This window comes from Triturus cristatus, chromosome 9 (assembly GCF_964204655.1).
Source record: "Triturus cristatus chromosome 9, aTriCri1.1, whole genome shotgun sequence".
Classification (NCBI taxonomy): domain Eukaryota; kingdom Metazoa; phylum Chordata; class Amphibia; order Caudata; family Salamandridae; genus Triturus; species Triturus cristatus.
In genome coordinates this window covers 1,191,901,466-1,191,924,154 of record NC_140592.1, presented here as the reverse complement: position 1 = coordinate 1,191,924,154, position 22,689 = coordinate 1,191,901,466, and the positions used below count along the sequence as shown (strand labels likewise).

At 49.1% G+C, this 22,689-nt stretch overlaps 1 protein-coding gene across 2 annotated transcripts in view; it reads left to right on the top strand.

Moving 5' to 3' along the window:
* The window catches only part of ZFYVE26 (zinc finger FYVE-type containing 26), a 740,905-nt gene that overhangs the window by 572,719 nt on the left and 145,497 nt on the right, over positions 1 to 22,689 (top strand). For both annotated transcript variants that reach the window (XM_085627201.1, XM_085627200.1), the window contains 2 exons: positions 2,107 to 2,309; positions 3,609 to 3,750. In XM_085627201.1, the coding sequence (XP_085483327.1) occupies positions 2,107 to 2,309; positions 3,609 to 3,750 (345 nt within the window). The remainder of the gene's footprint in view (positions 1 to 2,106; positions 2,310 to 3,608; positions 3,751 to 22,689) is intronic.

The following is a 22,689-nucleotide window of genomic DNA, read 5'->3' as shown; positions in this document are numbered from 1 at the left end:
CCAGCCCTCGCCCCCCCCTCCCCTACGGACCACGCAAGAAACTGGACTCCTCCCTCTCCATGAACCGCCAAATCAACGCCATCTCCTCCACTAGCTTCAATTGCCTCCGGATCCTTCGTAAGACCTTCAAATGGATCCCCCACAACTGCAGAAAGATGGTCACCCACGCCCTCATCACAAGCAGGCTCGACTACGGAAACGCCCTCTACGCAGAAATAAACAAATCCCTACTACACACACTCCAAACCATCCAGAACGCAGCCGCAAGGCTCATCTTAGACACGCCACGCACACATGACCCCCCACCTACGTAGACTCCACTGGCTCCCCGTCGAGAAGAGAATTACTTACAAACTACTCACACACACCTAAAAAGCACTCAACAACATCGGGTCCAAGTACCTCAACGTCAGATTGAGTTTCCACTCACCCGTGAGGAACCTCCGCTCAGCCGACCTCGCCCTGGCAGAAGTCCCCCGCATCCGCCGAAGCAGAACCGGAGGCAGGGCGTTTTCCTACACCGCAGCCACGGCCTGGAACTCACTCCCGTTGGAAATACGACGCACACCAACTCTGCTGGCTTTCAGAAGATCAATCAAGGCCTGGCTGTTTCAACTGACCTGGGCTGCCCTACCCCCCCCCCCCCCCCCAGCGCCTTGAGACCCTCACGGGTGAGTAGTGCGCTTTACCAACCCCTGATTGGTTGATTGAGATCTTAGAGTACTTGAATAATCAGGAAGATATTGTGTCCAGATAATGTTATGTATGCCAGGTGGAGCGTTTGCATCTGGTGATCGTTCAGGTACACCACCTATGACCTTACTTACATGGTTGGTTCGTTGGGTCTCGGATATTTTTGTAAAGGAATGCATGTTGCCGCAATATATCAATATAAAAGTAGTTCTGGTTCTATCTCCCTTTTTACTCTTAGCGTAAAATTCAGGCTTCCAACTTGCTAAAAGAAAATTTCACACAATAGTGCAACTGCAAGCACCCATTAACTGTTAATCCACTGTTGTGCCCTCACCTCAGATTATCCGAACAGCTCTCTGGTTTTATTTCAGAGAAGAATTAAAATGTTCCTACACTGATAACTACTATTGGAACTATCATGGAGTCGCCGGCAGCTGATAGGTCATGGTTGGCTAAGTAAAAGAAATAAAGCTTTCTTCTCCCTCAAGGACACCTGTCCATCCAAAAAAAATGAAACGGCTTCGCCTACATAGCAGTAGCAAACTCTTGCGTTGCTCAAAACCACTTTGATCCAAAGTGTTGTTCCCCTTGCATGAAAGACAGCAGTAGTAAAGCTGCTGCTAAATAACCATCCTTAGGAACAGAGATTGAAACACTTTGTGTCCTCTTTTCTGACTTACTTAAGAAAGATGCTTGAGTAAATAATCCTTTAGAATGCTGCAGCATTTTGCAGAACAAAATCGGCCACTTGATCCCTTTCAAAGCTGGCTTTTGGCAAAGTAGCAAAACTGAGGATGTGATATTGCCTGTACTGGACATCCTTTACAAGCTGATTAGCGGTGGTGGTATCAAGACTGATAATTTTTTTACTGTCCGCTATCCATGACATCATCAACATTGCCATCTTAACCTGCAGCATATCAGAAGCCTGGTTTAATGGCATGATACACAAATGGCAAAAATATTTTTTCACTGAAAATTGACCTTTTCTTGGAACTATGGTACAAGTGTTTAAAGTGCATGACACTCCTTTTAGTGTAATATAGTAGATTGATAGCCAGAAAACGAATGGATGTGTGGCCCATCCTTTCCCTGATTGAATTAGGCATTCCACTTTATGCAAAAGTAGTTTATTTTATAAGGGCATGAATAACGACACTCCTGGCTATGAATTAACGGAGTTTGAAAAAACTCCCTTTTGCTAAGCAAAGCTTTTATCTAGTTATACATTTCACTGCTGTTTTTCTTTATGTGCTGCTGATGGTATGTGGCCCATGGACTAAAAGGACTTTAGGGGTGGAGAAGGAGTAAATAGATTTTTTGGTAAAACTCATATAAATGTTGCATTAAAAATGTCCATTGTTTAAAAAATAGATCCCTTACCTCTACACATCTATTGCCCTCCTTTTGCAGGATAATGTTCGTGCAGCAATGACGTGCATTCGGTTCTTCTACCACAGAGCAAAGAACTACACTGAACTTGGAGAAAAGCAGAAGTGGATGACAAAAGCAAAAGACCATCTCAGAACATACTTGCAAGACATCTCAAAGAGCTTTGGGAGAAAGAAGCCCGTCAGCACATTTCGAAAGAAAATGACTGCCTCTGATGTGTCCAGGTATTCAAAGGGCATACAGAAAGCAGGGGGATATACAGCACTTACAGCAATGGTTGAAATTTAACATCTACCCTATCTTGAAAATATCAAAGGCTGCTTCATATAAGGCATGCTGGAGAAGCATTACATGGGGGAAGCGGCCAGAAGCACCGTTGGTACTGACAAACAGAACGTCTTTCAAAGATCACAACTGTGATCATTGATCATTAAGATAATGCAAGAATGTGATCAAGAGGAAAGATTTATCCTCCGTAGCTTGTAGATTTGACTAGTTCCCTCTGTCCCTCACTTCTGGAAGGAAGTGGTCATACCACCTTAGCCTTAAACATCTTGGACACTCAACTACTCTTTTGAGCAAGTTACACTTGCTTCTTGCAGTGGCTTGCTTCCCCGAATGTGCACAGCACTTTGTCGCTGTATAGCTAGTTTGGTGTGCTATATGAATACAATTACATACATCCTTCCTCATTCTCGATCACAGAATCTCTCTCTCTGTGTCCATTAGGTGATACGTGACCTATGCCTCCTTTGTATATGAACCTTTAAAACTCCCCTTAAATGTAACATTTTCTTCTCCTGTCATAGTCCCCCTGAAATGTCCTGTACTGATCGATCAGGGGCGATGCTCAAAGAGGTATCTTGATGATTTAATTTACAGCTTAAACGCATGTGTAAGCAACTTGCATCTACTTCAACTACGATGTTCGCAACATGCAGCATGGCTGTGATGTTGAAATTGTCTTTGGTTTGCTTATGATTTAAAGAGAACACCACCTTCTCACCTCTGGAGTGCCCCAAATGTATTATTAATGATTTAGTTGTAATTAAAATCTAAAGATGGTGTATGTCTCATAAAATTGAGCAGCTTAATCATTTTCAAATATATTGTATTTGGGAAACCAGGAAATAGCTGGAGCTTCGGACATCATGGCCTATCAGTTAGCCTACTCAACAAATGCAGTTACACAACATGTGTAAACAAGATGTAACTTCATGTGCATGAAATGTAATGTCATGCTGTATCTTAGTCTCTAAGCTACAGATTAGATATTCTTCAGATCTGTGATCTTTTGTATCATTTTAGCTCTTGTTAAACATTGTTCATAGTCTATTCTCTCTCCAAACTAGTTGTAAAAGGAATCAAGGCTAGACAAGACTTTACTCTGATTCCATTTAGGCTGGCACATTTTTAATGTTTCAATTTGAAATTCCTTTGTAAATATATTTCTTATTGTGGTATGCTCCTTAAACCCCATGTACAAAGCCTGTTTAACTTTCAGACATTCCCTCAAAATTTAGACACATCAGCACTATTGAGATGCAGATCGAAGTAACAAGATTTCTGCATCGCTGTGAGAGCTCCAGTACTGCCAAGATAATGACCACTCCACCCCCTACACTCTTTGGAAGTGACCAGATGAAAGAAGATGTGGCGTGCACGGTGAGTGGAAGAGTTGTGCCCTCTAACTACCATCCCTCAATATGTGATCTTAAAAATTGGTTATTGGAAATGTTAAACTCTTTAACAGGGGTGTCTCAAAAGATTTTTTTCTGTGGCTGGATCTCTGCAGTTGCAGCCTGCTATGCCTGTGCTCTCCCAGGATATCTGATCTCACTATGATTTTTAAAACATTTAAATATATAAAACAGAACTCCTGGTGTTGCAGAGCGATCCTTTTTTGGTGGTAACCCACAGTTTTCATTTTGTATGTGCTATGACCCCGAATATATATTGGCACATTTAACTTTCTTGTAAAGAGACCCAACAGGGCCACCTTAGGCGACAATTTGACTGGTCAATATTTTTATTGTTATGCGAATGTTGGATAACCTCCCAGATGCTTGTTACATTTCACTCAAAAAACTATGCTCTTCGTGCCTGAATCCTAAATACTTTCGGTAATGTTGTAGGAGACATGACCCTTCAGACCTCAAACCAGCCCCCGCTAATTTCCATAAGTTAATTTTCCTTGACAGAATTCTACAGAATCCACCAGGTTTGAAATTCTGTACACAGCTCTGTTTTCTTGTTGCAAGGATGAACAAGTCCTGAAATGGCTGCTGTGAAAGTTTACTGTTGCCACTGGTTAGTTGTTTGGTGTTCAATTTAATGTATCATTTTTAAAGTTCTCACCATGTTAACGTGAATGATTCATGTTCTTGCACATTTTAGTGATTATGATGATGCTTGTACTCCTGTTCAAAATGTAGGATTTGAGTTTGTACTTTTACAAAATTACAGTACATTTCACAACAGTTTTTGGATTTATTATAACATTACCCAACATGGTGTATAAAAACATGAAACAAATTAATTTTGCAGAACTTTACTCATGTTCTGATTTAGGCACAGTTATGCGCATATTGCTCTATTTATGATTTATGCATGTCATGTGTTCAAGTTCTGGTTGAGCGACTCAAGCTTTCATCTTTGTGAGGCAGCCAAACAGTTGAAATCAAAGTTGGCAATAGCGACAACTGAACAGAAATTGAAGTAACAAGCGCAATATAACAAATAATATTACTAATATAATAACTTATCATTCACAATTATGCCCATTATTCCTAAAACAATACTGTAGCCCATCACCGACTCACCAGAAACCAGCTTTCAAACTAAATCTGTTGCATTTTCTCTTAAAACTTTTACAAATTTTCACTGGTCTCCCAACAACTGCAAAGCACACGTACAGCCATGATCTGTGAAGACCGCATCAGATCCGCCACTCAGTGCTGAGTTTTCTACCTTTGGCTTCACAATTAAGAAGAGATCACAGTGGTGTTCATGCTGTGGAAGTGGAAATTCTGATGCATACTCTATCTAACGGCAGATTAGTCACCTTTTGATTCCTCTTCTTTTGAGTCCTCTCTGGTGCCAAACCAGATCCGGAAACTTTTTTTGCAATAGCTACTTGATGCCTGTAGGTGGTACCATCATATTCCATAGCCTCTCCATCCCACCACCGGAAGTGGTAGCAGAGAGCCTACGCAGGCACGACCGCTGCATTTTGACAACAGTTTATCAGCCATTAAAACCATGCCTTCCGGCATTGAGCAACTAACAAATTGGAATGTTGATAAGGTGTGCTCTCTAAACCGGAATGTTAGGACCTACCAGACGATCACTTTTACCAATGAGTGGGAGGGTAGGCGGTGAGTATTAACCAGAAAGTGTGGTAGTAGCTTGTTCTTGTGATGGATACCTTAGAGTATTCCCAAGTGTCAGATGCCTAAATATGGATCCGGAAAGTTTTGAGCAATTCCCCTTGTGCGGCAGTAAGTGGTGTCATTCAGCTCCCTGTAGCATCATCTGCGCTGGAAGGGACCTGTGCAGTGCCTAAATATGCGCGACCCCAGAGTGCTGACCTCAGTTCCTTCTTTTCCGTGCCATCAGCTCATATCTGGATCAAGCTCAACCCTTTTGTAGATGACTGGTGTGTTATTTTTGCTTTTTTGACGGAAATGTCTCTGAAAAAAAACATTGGGTTCAAGCCTTGTGGAGCCCATCATCGACAGATGTTGGTGACAGACCCCCCCCCCTCCCCATTCGGTCCGTTTGTGGTGCGTCAAATAGCACCAAGACTATGCGTTGTGGTCGAAGTGCATAACCATGAACCCGAAGACCATCCAAGATTGAGCCATGAAGCTGTTAGCAACTCGTTGAGCAATCCCGTGCCACTCCAGGTCCCGGTCGCATGGGATGTCTCGGAAAATCTCCCTGAGTTATTCGCATCGGTCCTCGTCCCTCTCCAGGACTTATTCCGGTGAGTCCCAACAGAAGAACTCCAAGTTAAAGCACTGTTTGGCTTCTCTGCATCACTCCTGCTCTTCTGACGATGTGAGGGACAATGCCACAAGTGCCAACCTTGCTCGCAGATGGTTCCTGTGCCGCCAGTGTCGCATATTGGGTCCACTCTGCACTTCCCCGAATTTCCCGGAGCTGGAGCGACCCCACTCCCAACTTTGTGAGTTTTATGAGGCCATGAGCCTAATTTTTGGCTGATCATACTCCCTCTGGAGGACCTTTGGGTCTCTTGGGTTTGGGAGGGTCTTTGACTGCAGCTCCGCAGGCTGGTTCACCCTCGATGCCAGTCAACCCCTTAGGATCCGTTGGTGGATCTGGATCGGTCCTGGCCGTGACCTCATCTGGAGAACATTCCAGTGGCGTCCTTCTCAGCGCTGCCGAACCCATCGTAATTCATGACTTCATATGGCAGGACTGGCTTCCCATGATGACTGCTGTGGCGCCGGCCACGCCCACACGGCCAGAATTGGAGACAGAGCCCTTTTATACTGACTAGCTCACTGAGGAACACAAATGTAAGGGATCTGAGGATTCCCATTCTGACCCCCTAACAGAGTCCATGGCTGAAAACTGGTATGAGGACCTGGCTGACTAGTGGCTTGGTTACCTCACCAGACACTGGCCTCCTCTCTCCTCCCACAGTGGCTACAGAGGAAGGGGGTTCCTTCGCGATGGTGGTTGGATTGATGAATACAGGCCCCAGCTAGGCCAGCAGGACACAAGGGTTCGCTCTCCTGCAAATGGAATCTATAAGGAAGTTGGCACGGAAACTGCAAAGTACAAAGACAAAGTTTATTAACCCTTAAGGGTGGTCCTACAATCCATACAACACCCTTCAGTATTGCATAGAGTAGCACAAAGAACTTGCGTACACGGTCCCCTTTTATACACAACAGAGGGGCTCATAAGTGGGTGGATACAACATGAAGCAAGGAATATTGCCTTTTATGGACATTTTCAATACAGAATCAATATGTGGGCGGAGTTGACACACTCCTTGAGCCCGCGAAAACACGGTCAAGTAAGGACTAACTGATAACAGATGTGGTCAAGTCTGGGCATGCGTCAGACGGACAAAGGAGCTATTTATAGACTGTTACTAGGCAGATTACAAGAGCAACTAACACGAAGGTAGGACTCTTCTCGTGCTACGCACGTGGAGGCATGACAATACAAAATGGAGTCCTAGCTTTAGTCAACATAAAGGAAGAAACTTGCTCTGGGAGGAGAATTCATGTCTTTAGTGAATGCTTACTCATACCGCTATTTCAATTTTCAACAGACGACCCTTTCAGCATTTACTGAAGACATCCGGTTTGTTAGGATAATCATCGTATATATCAATTTTCATCATTTCTTCTATTTCTTTAGTCAGATGTTTCTGGTGGGTGACATTGGCAATAGCTTTCTTATCAGGAATGCAGAGTGACACACATAGGGAACAGAGTAAGGGGCCACATTGAATACAAATGCAACAGGAAAACAGAATTGCTACAATGATACAGAGACCAGTTAGGACCTTCCACCCCCATGTGGTGATCAACGCCCAAAACCATCCAGAAAAGGTCCAAGTACCATTCTCTGTATGGATTTCAGCTGCAATTTTATGCAATTTATTAATGGCATTATAAACTGATGGTGTGTGGTCAGGAATAAACACGCAACAACTACTTCCGATAATTTTACAAGCTCCACCTCGGTCAGCTAACATAACATCTAACACCATACGATTCTGCAATGCAACAATTCTAGTAATCTGTAATTCTTACGTAAGATTCCCAAGAGCAGCAGCGGTTTGATTTGTCACAGCCTCTACCACTCTTGTTAACCTTCGAACTTTCCTACTATTTAGGGCAGCTCCAACAAAGAAAAACAATCCTAAATTAAAATCAATATACTGCTGCAGACTAGTGTCAGTCTGATCCACGTCATCAATCGATAGAGTACGTTTATACCTATTTACAGTCACATTATTTAACAACTTCAAATCCTTATGATAAGATGCAGGTGCCAAGAATACAGGAGGCAATAGAAATGCCACATAACATACTCCAGACCAACCGGCTGGCAAACGGTAATAACCTTTATTTCCACATACGAAGTATGTATTATGGGATGCTAAGAAGGTACTGTTATTCAACCCGTCGATATTTAAAATAGTGATGCAATCACTAACACCAACAGGAATATAACCCACACTCTGAACACACAGGTCCGCTTGAGCTTGTGCCACTTGAATCACAAATCGGTCTTTCCCCACAGTGTCTCTGGTGTTCGTGAAAATATAGGGAATCGATTCATTGTCTGGTCGATACTCTTCCCATTCCCAAATTGTCCCATTCGCTTGCGGATATCCATCTTTATCCTGATGACATTCCCTATTAAGTCTGAAGAGTAACCGTCCCACTGTAGGTTTCCGGGTGGCAAAAAGCAAAGTGTACCATGCTCTACAGGAGCCATTATGAGAGAAAGGAAGGGGTATGAACGGAGTTCCTCCTTTCTTCTGGTGAGCTGGCATCATGCCACATATCCAACAGTTCGTAGCATTGGTGGCAACATGGGTGTGATGCAACATCTGGATGAAAGTGTTATTCAAATAAGACTGACGATGCTTCAACTCTTGATACGGTAGTGTATAAAAGTAGTGCTCCTCAGGCACTGGAGTAGTCAACACAAGTAACTTTCGAGCAGGAGTCACATCCTCCACAAACCATGTGGTTATCCCAACAATAGCTACTGTAAACATAAAACCTGATGCACAAAGGATTTTCTTTTTCTCCATGTCAGAATAAAAAATCAATATCTTCCTGAAACTAAAAGGTTGTCAGAACTCTTCCCCTTAGGCAGCGGTCGATTTCTTCACCAGCGGGCCAAGACGGGTGTCGCTACACTAATGCAGGGCTGATTCCCCCCCCCCTTGCCTCATTGGCTCTCCGTTTCACTAACCCAAGGGCCGTTCTGACAACGTGTCCTGATACTGAAGAATTCACTTCCTTGGCCTGAGATGATATCGCTTTCCTCCAGGAGTCGCGTGGTCCGGAAAGAGCTCCTCAGTATCGTTCGGTTCCCCAGCACGGCCTTTCTCTGCAGTCAGAATTTCTCGATGGTCGGTCAATACAGCAGGCTCCACCAATCCGGGCGGTACTTTGCGACAGTGCAGGGAATGGATCCAATTCTTTCTGTTGGAAACCCGCACAGCCGTCCTTGTTGCAAGTAGGACCTGCTCAGGACCAACCCATCTCGGCTCCAAGCTGTTCGTCCTTTCAAAAATCTTCACCATAACATAGTCTCCAGGCCGGAGACTGTGACCTTCGCCGGTGGACCGATCAGGGAGCGCCTCCCGGACCTGTTGATGAATAGAAACCAAGTTATCCGTTAACTGCGCCAGATAATCATTCATCATTACACAAGGTACACCATACACAGCCTTAGGTCTTGGCGGACCCCAAATATTCATTGGGCGTCCAAAAACAATCTCGTACGGTGTAAGACCGGTTCGAGAGTGCGGTATCGATCTAATTGACAATAATGCCAGCGGTAAAGCATCTGGCCAAGTCAAAGACGTCGAAGCTTGGATCTTAGCGATCTTGAGCTTCAGTGTACCATTATACTTCTCGACTAGTCCTGCAGACTGAGGGTGAAACACTGCGTGAAACTTCTGGGTGATGCCCAGACCCTTCAGAACATACTTTATAACATCCGCTATAAAGTGGGGTCCGTTATCACTCCACAGCAGTCTACAAACGCCATATCGAGGGAAGAACTCCTTCAATAGCATCTTGGCGGTAGTCATTGCAGTATTGTCTTTCGTAGGGTATGCCTCAACCCATTTACTAAAGGCACATACCACTACTAGAACATACTTCAAATTGTTACAGCGCTCAAGCTGGATGTAATCCATCTGCAAAACCTCAAAGGGTGCAGTAGGTGTCGCAAATCCTCCTGCTGGAGTTCGAGTACCCTTTCCTGGGTTGTACCTCAGGCAAATCATACAGGTCTGCACCACCCTCTTTGCCGTGCTAGCAATCTCTGGATGCTCCCAGACTTGGGTAAGCAATTTTACAATTGCGGAAGCTCCAACATGTGCTAGCCCATGTGCCATCTGAACCATAGGTTGTACAAAAGCTGTGGGTAACTTCCATCTATCCTTCTGCTTATTTCTCCAACAACCCTCATCATCCAATTCTCCCTCACTGGACCATTGCTCCCGTTCTTTATCAGAAGCGGTCCTCTGTATTTCCCGCACTTCTCCCTTTGCGTCGTGCCATCTTTCTACCTGCGACTTCACTACATACATGGCAGTAGCACCGGGCTGCATCGCAGTCTCCCGTGCCACCCGGTCTGCTAACGCATTCCCTTCTCCAACTTTATCAACTACTTTCTTATGGGCACTACATTTAATGATAGCAATTTTCCTCGGATATGTCAATGCAGTTAAAAGGTTGTGAACTAACTCTCCATGCATTATTTGTACTCCATGCGACGTTAGAAACCCTCTCTCCTTCCAGAGCAGGCCGAAATCGTGCGCTACTCTGAAGGCATAACGGCTATCTGTATAAACATTCACACACAATCCTGTACTGAGCTCACATGCTCGTGTTAATGCTATCAGTTCCGCTGCTTGAGCTGATTTCTGTGGTATGCGTGCTGTCTCCACTATTGTTTGCAATGTGGTAATTGCATACGCTGCTGAAGTCGTACCATCTGGTAGCTTCAGGCATGATCCGTCCACCCACAGTTCTCCATCTACATCTGGAAAGGGCGTATCCTGGAGATCAATTCGACCCTTTGTTTGTTCCTCAGTCACAAGAATACAATCATGTGCTTTCCGTGGTTCAGACTGAGTCTCGGGGAACGGCAACAATGTGGCCGGATTTAACGTTACACACCTCTTTAACGTAATATGAGGAGCCAAAAGCGTCAGCTCATATCCCGTTAAACGGGCACTGGTCAAATGCTGCGTCTTTGTCTGATTAAGCAGGGCATCAACAGCATGGGGGACTAATACCAACAGCTTATGAGATAACACAATTCCCTCGCTTTGGCGTATTGACACAGCTGTCGCCGCAACCGAGCGAAAACAACCAGGCAATGCTCGGGCAACAGGATCAAGTACAGCCGAAAAATATGCACAAGGGCGCTGCTTGTCGCCGTGCATCTGCACTAAAACTGATAATGCACATCCATCTTTCTCATGCACATACAGCGAAAAAGGTTTTGTATAATCAGGGGTCCCTAACACTGGTGCTGAACAAAGGGCCTGTTGTAATTGCTGGAAAGCAGCGTCACACTCATTTGACCAAGGAAGCGGAATAGGTGTGTCTTTTGTCAAAAGGGCTAATAATGGCTTGGCTATGTGTGAGAACCCTAATATCCATTGCCTACAAAAGGAAACAAGACCCAAAAATGCACGCACGTCCTTCTGCGTGGAAGGCGCTGGCATGTCCAAAATTACTTGGATACGATCTTGTGTGAGTGCACGCCCCTTCTTAGACAAAAGGTGACCCAGATAAGTCACCTTTGGTCTACAGAACTGCAATTTCTTCCGAGATACTTTGTGATTGTGGGATGCCAAAAAGGAAAGCAAGGATAACGTACTCTTCTCACACAACTCCGGAGTGTCAGCCGCCAACAGGATGTCATCGACATATTGAATGAGGGCGACACCCTCGGGCAGAACAAAGGAGTCCAATTGTCTTTTCAAAGCTTGACTGTAAATGCTAGGGCTTTCTGTGTAGCCCTGAGGAACTCTACAAAATCGATAAGACCTATTATTCAGAGTGAAACCAAAAAGGTATCGGCTATCGGGATGAATAGGAATCGAAAAGAAAGCATATTTCAAATCAATGACTGAAAACGTGGTCGCCGTAGGCGGGACCAAAGTAAGCAACGTCGTGATATCAGAAACCACTGGATACTGAGGTATCACGATCTTGTTTACTTCTCTCAAATCAATTATAAACCGATAAACTTTGGCATCCGTATCCTTTTTCAAAATGGGTAGAACCGGACTATTACAGACGTTGTAGGGAACTTCCTCCACTACTCCCACCTTAATCAAATCCTGCACAATCTGTATAAGAGCCTCCTCCCCCTCCTGGGAAATACGATACTGCGGAAGGCGTGGTAACACCGCCCCCTCCTGGACACTAACGTGAACAGGCGGAATCACCATCTGTCCCACATCGGTATCCGAAGTGGCCCACAAAGTACGAGGGAGGGTCGCTAACACAGCATCCTCTGCAACCACACACATCCGTTCAGACCGAGGGTAATTATCATTTAATATCACCCGCACTCCAGCAGGGGAGCAGCGGATCGTAGCTCTGAAGTGCTTTAGCATATCAAGACCCATAATGTTGTCCGGCGTGTTCGGGGCAAGCAAAAACGGACACGGTGCAGAAAAAGAATCAACCTGAAATGTGAGGGGTCGAGAAAGAGGGCTTCGGGAGAGTGTACCGTCAAACCCTACCGATGTAACCATTAAGCCAGATGGGGGAGCCCTCGGAACCAATTGTTTAGACAGCGCACTACGAGTCGCTCCTGTATCTACTAGGAACTGATCAGTAGAACCCAAAACCTCCGCTGATACATAAGGACCCTTCTGATCAACCGGCACCTCAACTGATTCTAACCCCCATCCAACGCATTCCTATGCATGCTGTGAATCATGGTACCCAGAGCGGTCAGTCCCTGACACTCGATACTGGTTTTGTCGATCAAAGACATTAGGTCTATCTCGTTGCTGCCCGGCAGGGTGAAAACGAACGTGATCGTTAGAATTCCCTCTAAAATTCGAGGAACCCCCTCTACCTCTCGGGCCACCCTGATTATGTCCCTGACGCGAAGCATACAACGCCGGGCAATCTCTGGCCCAGTGTCCCGATTGTTTACAATACGCACATTGATTCCTATTCAAATCAGATCGGCCCGAGGGAGGACCATAAAATCCTCCCCTTCCTCTATTGACACCCCGACGGGGCGGACCATACACTTGCGCTAACATCACCTTCGTTTTTAAATCTTTCGATTTCTTCTCCTCCTGCCCCTTCGCTTCTTGCTCCTGACGCTCATAATACTGAGCTATAGTCAGGAGGGCTGTCGGGGACGCAGTGGACCAAGAAGTTTCACTCGCTTTTAGGCGGGCTGCTATTGCCGGTAATAAATTCGCCACATATTTATCAGCAAAGAGGTGTCGACCCGTATCATCCGTAAGTGACTGACCACTAAAATCATGAAACGTCTCCTCAAAGCGCGTAATGAAATCTGCAACTGATTCATCGACTTTCTGCTTACATGAGGCTAACATGTTCCAGTCAATCTTTTTAGGGGGAATGATTGTTTTCAACTTAGTCAGAATAGCAGCAGGGAGATCTAAGATAATCTGAGGTGGTTTCTGCGCGGGCTTCCTCTCCCTATCCTCATCTTCAAGCTCAGACCACCGAGCCTTAAAAGCGGCAACATCGTCCACCTTCCGCGCGGATCGCCACATATCCGGTGGTAAAATAAGCCCAAAGAACAGATCTATATCTGCTAAGGTCATAGTGCAAGAATTCAAGGCCCCCTCGACTTCTTCGTAAAAAGCCGCTGGATTCTTGCGGGGATCAGGCAATGCATTTTTTAATGCCATAACATCAGCCCTATGCCAAGGAGTATAAACCCAATTGTACACAAAATATCCCTTAGCATCAGCGGAGGTAATGTCCGCACTAGTTCCCGCTCCCTTAGGGGGAACATACAAGGGTGCCGCCTCTCGCATTGGTTTAGCATGCACTAGTTCGCTCTTATCTGAGTGGGAGGTGGGTGAGTGGCCATCACCGGTACGCAAATCCGACTGCTTTTCCTCCTCTGCTTTTTGGCGCGCCCTCTCTTTAAGGTCACTCGCCGCGTCCCGTAATGCAAACAGCCGTCGAACCGCATCAGGCGCCTTAGAGGGAGAAAAAACACCATTACGCAATGCTTTAGCATCTAATACCACATCATCAGGCTCAAAAACGTTGGAATATTTCCGGAAGACAGTAATCACTTCATCAGAAAAGTGGCCCAAAAAATACAACTTCTCTCTATCCTGCCACTTCTCCCAAGAATTCAACAACTCAGCAAGGGATAACTTGCCCTTGAGTGCACGAAAAGAAACTTGCCGAAGCTCACCCATTCGGTCAACCGATAACATGGACCGCGTGTCTACCTTATCCGAAGCCGATCCAGAATCCTGTGACCTCGGAGCAGACGCGCCAACATAAGGGGGCGGAGAGCGATCTAATAAATAAAAATCATCGTCCGGATTATTAAGGACAGGATAAAGTGGTTGACGAACAGCATATTGACCCGAGACTTGCAACCTGCGTTCTTTCTCTTGCCTCTCCGTCTGTTCTCTTTCCTCCCGACGCTTCGCTTCCTGTGCTCGCACATGATCATTCTTCCGTTGCTCTTTATCAAACAGCGCTTTCTCACGTTTCTCTCGCTCACGCACTTCCTTCACCCATAACCGGACACACTCAAACATATCTTGACGAGCACGCCGTTTACACATACACTGTTCCACATACTCAATCTTACGCATATCAAACGACCCATACAAAGGCCATCGTAACTCAGGATCCTTTCTGGTGTATTTCCTCCACACTGTGCTGTACATTATAGAGGAAAGACCATGCTTCACATACATATCCCTATTAGGAGTCCCCTCTGGGGGAGCTGGAGCAGATTCCTCGAGGTTTAACCGGTTTCCAAAGCAGCAGCACCACTTACGGAGTGCGCTAAAAGCAGGCATGCTCAAAAATAATGCAAAATATGCAGTATTATCAAAAATGGCACTTAAACGTTGTGCCGTTCAAATTTACACAGCTCCGGAGAAATATCTCCACATTACCTGCCTATATGTGTTGCAACGCATATATTCTCACAATAACCAATACAAGATATGACCGGTCATCACAAATCAAACTCAAATAGCCAAACCAGGCTTCAAAAACTCGGAGCAAGTACCGTACAGCGGTTCTTACCAATCAAGAGTGTCCAGATTCCAACTGCCAAGCTCCAAAATTCGCCCAAACGGCTGTCACGGCAGGACCGACAGAAGAGGTCTCAGTCGAGGACCGGCGCCACCCAGATGGTCAGCTCGGAAGGGAAGGAAGAAAACCTCGGGATGCCAGGACTAAAGTGCCTCTGGCAGTGATCATATCCCCGGCCAAATTCCTCACCTTCGTCACGACCAGTCCTTCGAGCATCCGAGTCGTCGATGAGCCCCACGTGACGGGCGCCAATTGATGAATACAGGCCCCAGCTAGGCCAGCAGGACACAAGGGTTCGCTCTCCTGCAAATGGAATCTATAAGGAAGTTGGCACGGAAACTGCAAAGTACAAAGACAAAGTTTATTAACCCTTAAGGGTGGTCCTACAATCCATACAACACCCTTCAGTATTGCATAGAGTAGCACAAAGAACTTGCGTACACGGTCCCCTTTTATACACAACAGAGGGGCTCATAAGTGGGTGGATACAACATGAAGCAAGGAATATTGCCTTTTATGGACATTTTCAATACAGAATCAATATGTGGGCGGAGTTGACACACTCCTTGAGCCCGCGAAAACATGGTCAAGTAAGGACTAACTGATAACAGATGTGGTCAAGTCTGGGCATGCGTCAGACGGACAAAGGAGCTATTTATAGACTGTTACTAGGCAGATTACAAGAGCAACTAACACGAAGGTAGGACTCTTCTCGTGCTACGCACGTGGAGGCATGACAATACAAAATGGAGTCCTAGCTTTAGTCAACATAAAGGAAGAAACTTGCTCTGGGAGGAGAATTCATGTCTTTAGTGAATGCTTACTCATACCGCTATTTCAATTTTCAACAGGATGGCGGTTGAAGTCCTGGACCTACAGCTAACCGAGGTTCAGATCAAAACAGACGTTTGTTCTAAACCTGTGGTATCCCCATCAGAACTCTTACTCAACAAAGCCCTCAATGATGTCCTGCTCGAGGCCTAGGCCTAGCCTGTACAGGCACTCCTGTGCACAGGACCATTGCTCACCGTTATCGCCCTGCTTCTGAGGATTCAACCTTTCTCTCCCAGCTTGCTATCCTTGAGAGCCTGGTGGTCCAGGCCTCAACTTCCAGGATCAATCCTGGCATGTTCCCCACCACTCCACCGGATAGGGTATCCTAGAGTTTGGATGCCTGAATTTTTTTCATCCACCAGCCTGACACTGTGATCTATGAATACTGTGTACTTATTAAGCTGTTATTTTCATCTGATGGGTGAGATGCACTAAAGTTAACAATACAATGCGGATTGGATATGAATGACTCACTGGGCAGATCCATTGCTTCTTCGGTGGCACTGTGACATTGCACATGGTTGAGGATTACTGACTTGTCAGGGGATGTCCAAGCCTCGATTATGGACATGTTCTTCGATGGAACCCATCTCTTCGGATACAAGGTGGTTTCGGCCTTGAAACAATTTAAAGATGTTATCGCCACTGCTAAGTCGTGGGGTATCTCTGTACCCCCCCCCCCCCCCCCCCCCAACAGCCTCATTCCGCCTTCTGCCACTTCTGGGGCTATTGTAGGGGTTATCAGCCACATCCTTTCCCACCTAGCCACCATGGACAGCAGGCTCAGCCATTTCGCGGCCATGGACGCAGCTCCCAGAAACCTTATGGGGCCCAAAGCCAGAGTTCTGTCCCCTTGCCCGGCTGCTGCACAGTTGAAGCCTCTTTAGTGGGACCTCAGTCTAGAATGGCCACCCGGTTGGTGGCAGAACTCTGCATCAGTGGAGGAACATAACATTGGACAAATGGTTCTTCAGATTGTCCAACGGGGTTATGCCCTCCCAGTCCAACAAACCCCACCACCACTCCTTCCATCTCCAGCTCTGCTACAGAGGACCACCTTGCGCTCTTGCGACAGAAAGTACTGGCCCTTCGGCCAAATAGCCATCGAGAAGGTGGCAACATCAGACGTAGCTCGCGTTTGCTGTTCCCGCTACTTTCTAGTGCCAAAGAAAGATGGATGCCTGGGTCCGATCCTAGTTCTGCGCCCTCTCAACTACTTCTTGAACAAGGAACATTTCAAGGTGCTCACCCTGTCTCCTGTCTTATCTGTGCTCGACCCTGGAGACTGGATGATATCATTGGACCTGCAGGCAGCTTATTTTCACATTGCAGTTCTGCCTGCCCACAGACATTACTTGTGGTTCATGGTGGGTCAGGAGCCTTAACTGTTCACTGTGCTCCCCTTCAGCTTTACTAGTGCTCTCGGGTGTTAACCAAGTTATTAGCGGTGGTTGCAGCACATCTGCGGAGGTTAGGGGATCTGAAAGAAACACGTTAGTTAGATTCCTCACCTTAGAATATCCCCAGGCGTCAGACTGGATCCGGAAGATTTTTCGTCAGCAATACCCCTTGCGCGTCGCTAGGCGTCGTCTGCGGCTCCGCGTCCGTCGTCGGCGTCGTGCGCCGGAGTGACGTCGTCAGAGTACTTAGACGCCGCCCTCGCCCGCTGACGTCAGTTCTTCTTTTTTCCGCGCCAGTAAGCGCAGATCCGGGAGAGCTACCCCTTTAGTCACTTTTTGACTAACTTTTTCGATCCTTTTTGATCTTGTTTCGACTCCGGTGCCGGTAGGATGCCTGGTTTTAAATCCTGTGCTGACTGTAACCGCCTGATGTCGGTTACGGACCATCACCGCCGGTGCCTTTACTGCTTGGGCCTCGACCACGACGCGGAGTCGTGTTCGGACTGCAAGGCCCTGACCTCGAAGGCTAGACGGGAGCGGTCCCGTAAGCTTCTCGAGATTCGCCACTCTGCTCCGCGAGCCTCTCGATCCCGGTCCAGGAGGAGGTCCAAGGATCGGTCGCGGAGCCGCAGCCGACGTCACCATCGGTCGTCGGGATCCAAGTCTTCGGGTAAGTCGAAGCATTCCAAGAAGTCCAAGAGGCGACACCGCTCTTCGGACTCCCCTCGCCGGTCGCGCGACTCGGCCGAGGGTCAGGGTGGTTCCACCCCCGCGGCTCCGGTGGAGCCGCAGGCGCCGTGCAAGTCTCCATACCCACCGGTCCCTGGGACTGACGCGACGCCGGCGGAGGTCAGTGCCTTCCTCTCGGCCATGAGGAGCCTGGCTCCGCCGTCGACGCCCGCTGGCGCGCCTTCAGGCCCCGCGGACCCGACTGGGCTGCCTTGCCTGCCGGCGGCTCCGGCCCCGACGCCGTTGACGGCTCCGGCCTCGACGCCGCAAGCGCCCGAGGGACCCGTTCCCGAGTCCCCGCCAACGCCGGTCGACCTCGTCACGCCTCCTCCGCCGGCGTCGACACCGGTACCACCCCCGACGCCGACGCCGATTCCGCTCGACGTCGAGCCCCAGTTCAGCCCGGCTCCGGGCCCGGCGTCGATGGACGCCGCGTTCGGCGCCACTGGAGACACATTATGTCTATCGCCCGGCTCCGCTCCTTCCTCCTGTATACCAGGAATCGGATGATGGGGACAACTGGGAGGGATCCGAGGATCCTATGGCCGTTCAGGCTCAAATGTCACAGGACTGGGCAGATGAACTGGGGGAGGCCACTGGCCTGGATACCTCTCCGGACACTGGATTCGTCTCTCCTCCGACTGTGGCTTCGGAGGAGGGCGCTGCTTTCTCTGTGGTGCTGCGCAAGGCGGCCGCAGCCCTTGGGCTCGAGCTGCCTGCCGTGGCTGTGAGGACTAACGTCCTTACTGAGGTGCTTCAGTCTGCAGCAAGCTCCACTGAGCCTCTGCTGCAATTCAATGAGGCCCTCATTGACGTTCTGCAGGGCACCTGGTCCAAGCCCTCCACAGTTCCTCCTGTGGACAGGAACGTCGCCAGGCGCCACCGCCCTGCTCCGGGCGACCCCAGTTTTCTGTCCCAACACCCTACCCCCGAGAGCCTGGTTATCCAGGCCTCTACCTCCCAATCCTCCTTCCCGACCGCCCCGCCGGACCGGGATTCCAAGAGACTGGAACAGTTTGGCAAGAAGCTGTTCTCCTCCCTTAGTTTGGGCCTGCGGTCTTTGAACACCGCCTGTCTCTTGGACCGTTATTCCCACTCTCTGTGGGATGCGGTGGAGGACGTGCTGCCCCTGTGTCCGGAGGAGGTCCGGACACGACTTACCCAGGCTCTGGCCGATGGGAGGGATGCAGCGCGACATGCTATCCGATGTGGGCTTGACACTACGGACTCGCTGGGTAGGGCAATTTCTACCACAGTGGCGCTTAGACGTCACGCCTGGCTGCGGTCCACGTCATTTTCGGGCGATGTCCAGAGCACTCTCATGGACATGCCCTTTGATGGCACTCGCCTTTTTGGCGAGAAAGCGGACAGTGCGCTGAATCGCTTTAAGGACTCCCGGGCTACGGCCAAGTCCTTGGGCCTCTCGGCCCCGCGGTCGCAAACTTCCGCTTTTCGCCCCTTTCGTGGCCAAGGAAGGGGTGCCTCCTCACGTACGCCTAGCCACCAGCCGCAGAACCCACCTGCGCGCGGACGTGGTTTCCGCCGAGGCGGCTCTGGAGGACGACTAGGTCAGCCCACATCCACCCCGGCAGCATCCGCCTCAAAGCCTTCCTAGTCCGAGCTTTCAGGCCCATTCCACGCCAGTGGGCGGCAGGGTTCGCCATCACCTGCTCCACTGGCGGTCCATCACATCGGACAAGTGGGTGCTGCAAATCGTCCGAAGGGGCTACTCCCTCCCCTTCGAGACGACCCCTCCAGCCATGCCACCGCAGCACCACCGTATCTCGGGGGATCATTTGAATCTTCTCCACGAGGAAGTTTCGGCCCTCTTGGCCAAGGGGGCCGTCGAGCGCGTTCCGAGCCCAGAAGTAGGTCGTGGTTGTTATTCCCACTACTTTCTGGTTCCCAAGAAGGGCAAAGGGGGCCTACGCCCTATCTTGGACCTCCGGAACGTCAATGCCTTCCTCCGGAAGGAGAGGTTCAAGATGTTAACTTTGGCTCAGGTTCTAGCTGCCCTAGACCCTGGAGACTGGATGGTAGCGTTGGACTTGCAGGACGCATATTTCCACTTCCCCGTCCTGCCGGCCCACCGGCGTTACCTGCGGTTCACGGTGGGCCAAGAGCACTTTCAGTTTACCGTGCTCCCCTTCGGCCTCACCAGTGCCCCTCGGGTGTTCACGAAAGTGATGGCGGTGGTCGCAGCTCATCTGCGCAGATCAGGGGTTCCAGTCTTCCCCTATCTCGACGACTGGTTGTTGAAGGCGGGCTCGCCCCAGGCAGTCGTCTCCCACCTCCAGACTACGGCGGATCTCCTGCATTTGCTGGGGTTTTCCATCAACGTGCCGAAGTCACACCTGAGTCCCTCTCAGAAGCTCCTTTTCATCGGAGCGGTTCTCGATTCGGCGCAGTTCCGGGTCTATCCACCGGAACAGCGGGTCCGGGATATTCAGGCCCTGATTCCCATCTTTCGGCCTCTATCCTGGGTTTCGGTCAGGCTAGTGTTGCGGCTTCTGGGGCTGATGGCCTCCTGCATCCTACTAGTGCATCACGCCAGGCGGCGCATGCGGGCTCTGCAGTGGGACCTGAAGTTTCAGTGGGCCCAGCATCACGGCAACCTGTCCGACCATGTCTTGATCTCGGAGGGCACTGCACAGCAGTTGCAGTGGTGGCTCACGGACCGCGATTGGGTCACGGGCAAGAGCCTCTCCCTTCCCCAACCGGAGCATGTCGTAGTGACGGATGCGTCCCTCCTGGGATGGGGTGGCCATATGGGAGAGGCGGAGATCAGAGGCCTCTGGTCTCCGGCGGAGTCTCGTCTCCACATCAACCTGTTGGAGTTGAGAGCGATCCGACTTGCACTGAAAGCCTTCCTTCCCTCTGTCAGGGGAAGTGTCGTGCAGGTGTTCACGGACAACACCACCGCCATGTGGTATTGCAACAAACAGGGCGGGGTGGGGTCGTGGACCCTTTGTCAGGAGGCTCTGCGCCTCTGGACGTGGCTGGAACACCAGGGCGTCACCCTAGTGGTTCAACATCTGGCGGGCTCTCTGAACGCCAGAGCAGACGAACTCAGCCGCCGGTGCATGATGGATCACGAATGGCGTCTGAACTCCGAAGTGGCGCAAGGTCTCTTTCAGCAGTGGGGAGAGCCTTGGTTAGATCTATTTGCCACCGAAGAGATCGCGCAATGTCAGCAGTTCTGCGCGTTGGAATTTCCAAGGCGGCACTCGCTCGGCGACGCTTTTCGTCACGAGTGGAGTTGCGGTCTGTTGTACGCCTTTCCGCCTATACCACTTCTGCCCAGAGTGCTGAAGAAGATCAGGCGCGACCGGGCCCAAGTCATCTTGGTGGCTCCGGATTGGGCACGAAGGTACTGGTATCCCGAGCTACTCAGTATGTTGACCGATCCTCCGATACGTCTGCCCCTTCGGGAGGATCTTCTGTCGCAGCAGCAGGGGACGGTCCTCCACCCAAACCTGTCCAGCCTCCACCTCCATGCGTGGAGATTGAGCGGCGGCAGTTGATGCCATTTGACTTGCCTCCTGAAGTCTGTGATATCATTCTGGCAGCCAGGCGTCCCTCCACAAAGACGGTATACGCCTGCCGGTGGAACAAATTTGTGGCATGGTGCACAGCAAAGGCTGTGGATCCCCTTTCCGCCCCTCTTTCTGAGGTTCTCCTCTTTCTTCTTTCTTTGGCCCGGCAGGGCTCTGCCCTGGGCACCTTGAAAGGTTATCTTGCTGCCATCTCTGCCTTCTTGCGGCTTCCTGATCAGCCTTCTCTTTTCAAGTCCCCTGTAGTTACACGCTTTCTCAAAGGCATTACTCACACGTTCCCTCCTGTCCCTTTTGTAATGCCTCAGTGGGACTTGAATCTTGTTCTCACATTTCTAATGTATGCTCCCTTTGAGCCTCTTCATAATTGTCCTCTTCGTCTGCTGACGCTTAAGACTGCTTTTCTGGTGGCCGTCACCTCGGCTAGACGGGTGAGTGAGCTCCAGGCTTTATCTTCAAAGCCTCCTTTTCTCTCTGTTCATCCAGACAAGGTTGTCCTTCGGCCTCGTCCCTCCTTTCTTTCGAAAGTGGTGACTCCATTTCATCTTGGGCAGTCTGTCACCTTGCCCACCTTCTTTCCGCCTCCGCATCCTTCCAAAGAGGAAGAGAGGCTCCACCGTCTGGACCCAAAACGTGCGCTCTCCTTTTATTTGGACCGCACAAAGTAGTTCCGGGTGGACGACCAACTTTTCGTTGGATACGTGGGTGCTAAGAAGGGGAAAGCTGTGCACAAACGGACCATCTCTCGGTGGGTCGTTTTGTGCATCAAAATTTGTTACTCCTTGGCAAAAAAGGACCCTCCTGTTGGGCTGCGCGCCCACTCTACTCGGGCCACAGCGGCTACTACTGCTTTGGGACGGGGTGTCCCTTTGCAGGACATCTGTCAGGCGGCGACGTGGGCTTTTGCCAGGCATTATTGTCTTGACAGCCAAGTCCGGAGGGATGGCTTCTTTGGCCGTTCTGTCCTCCAGGACTTTCTGGTGTGATCTTGGTTCGCAGACCCACCACCGGGGATGGTATTGCTTGGGTATCTATTCTAAGGTG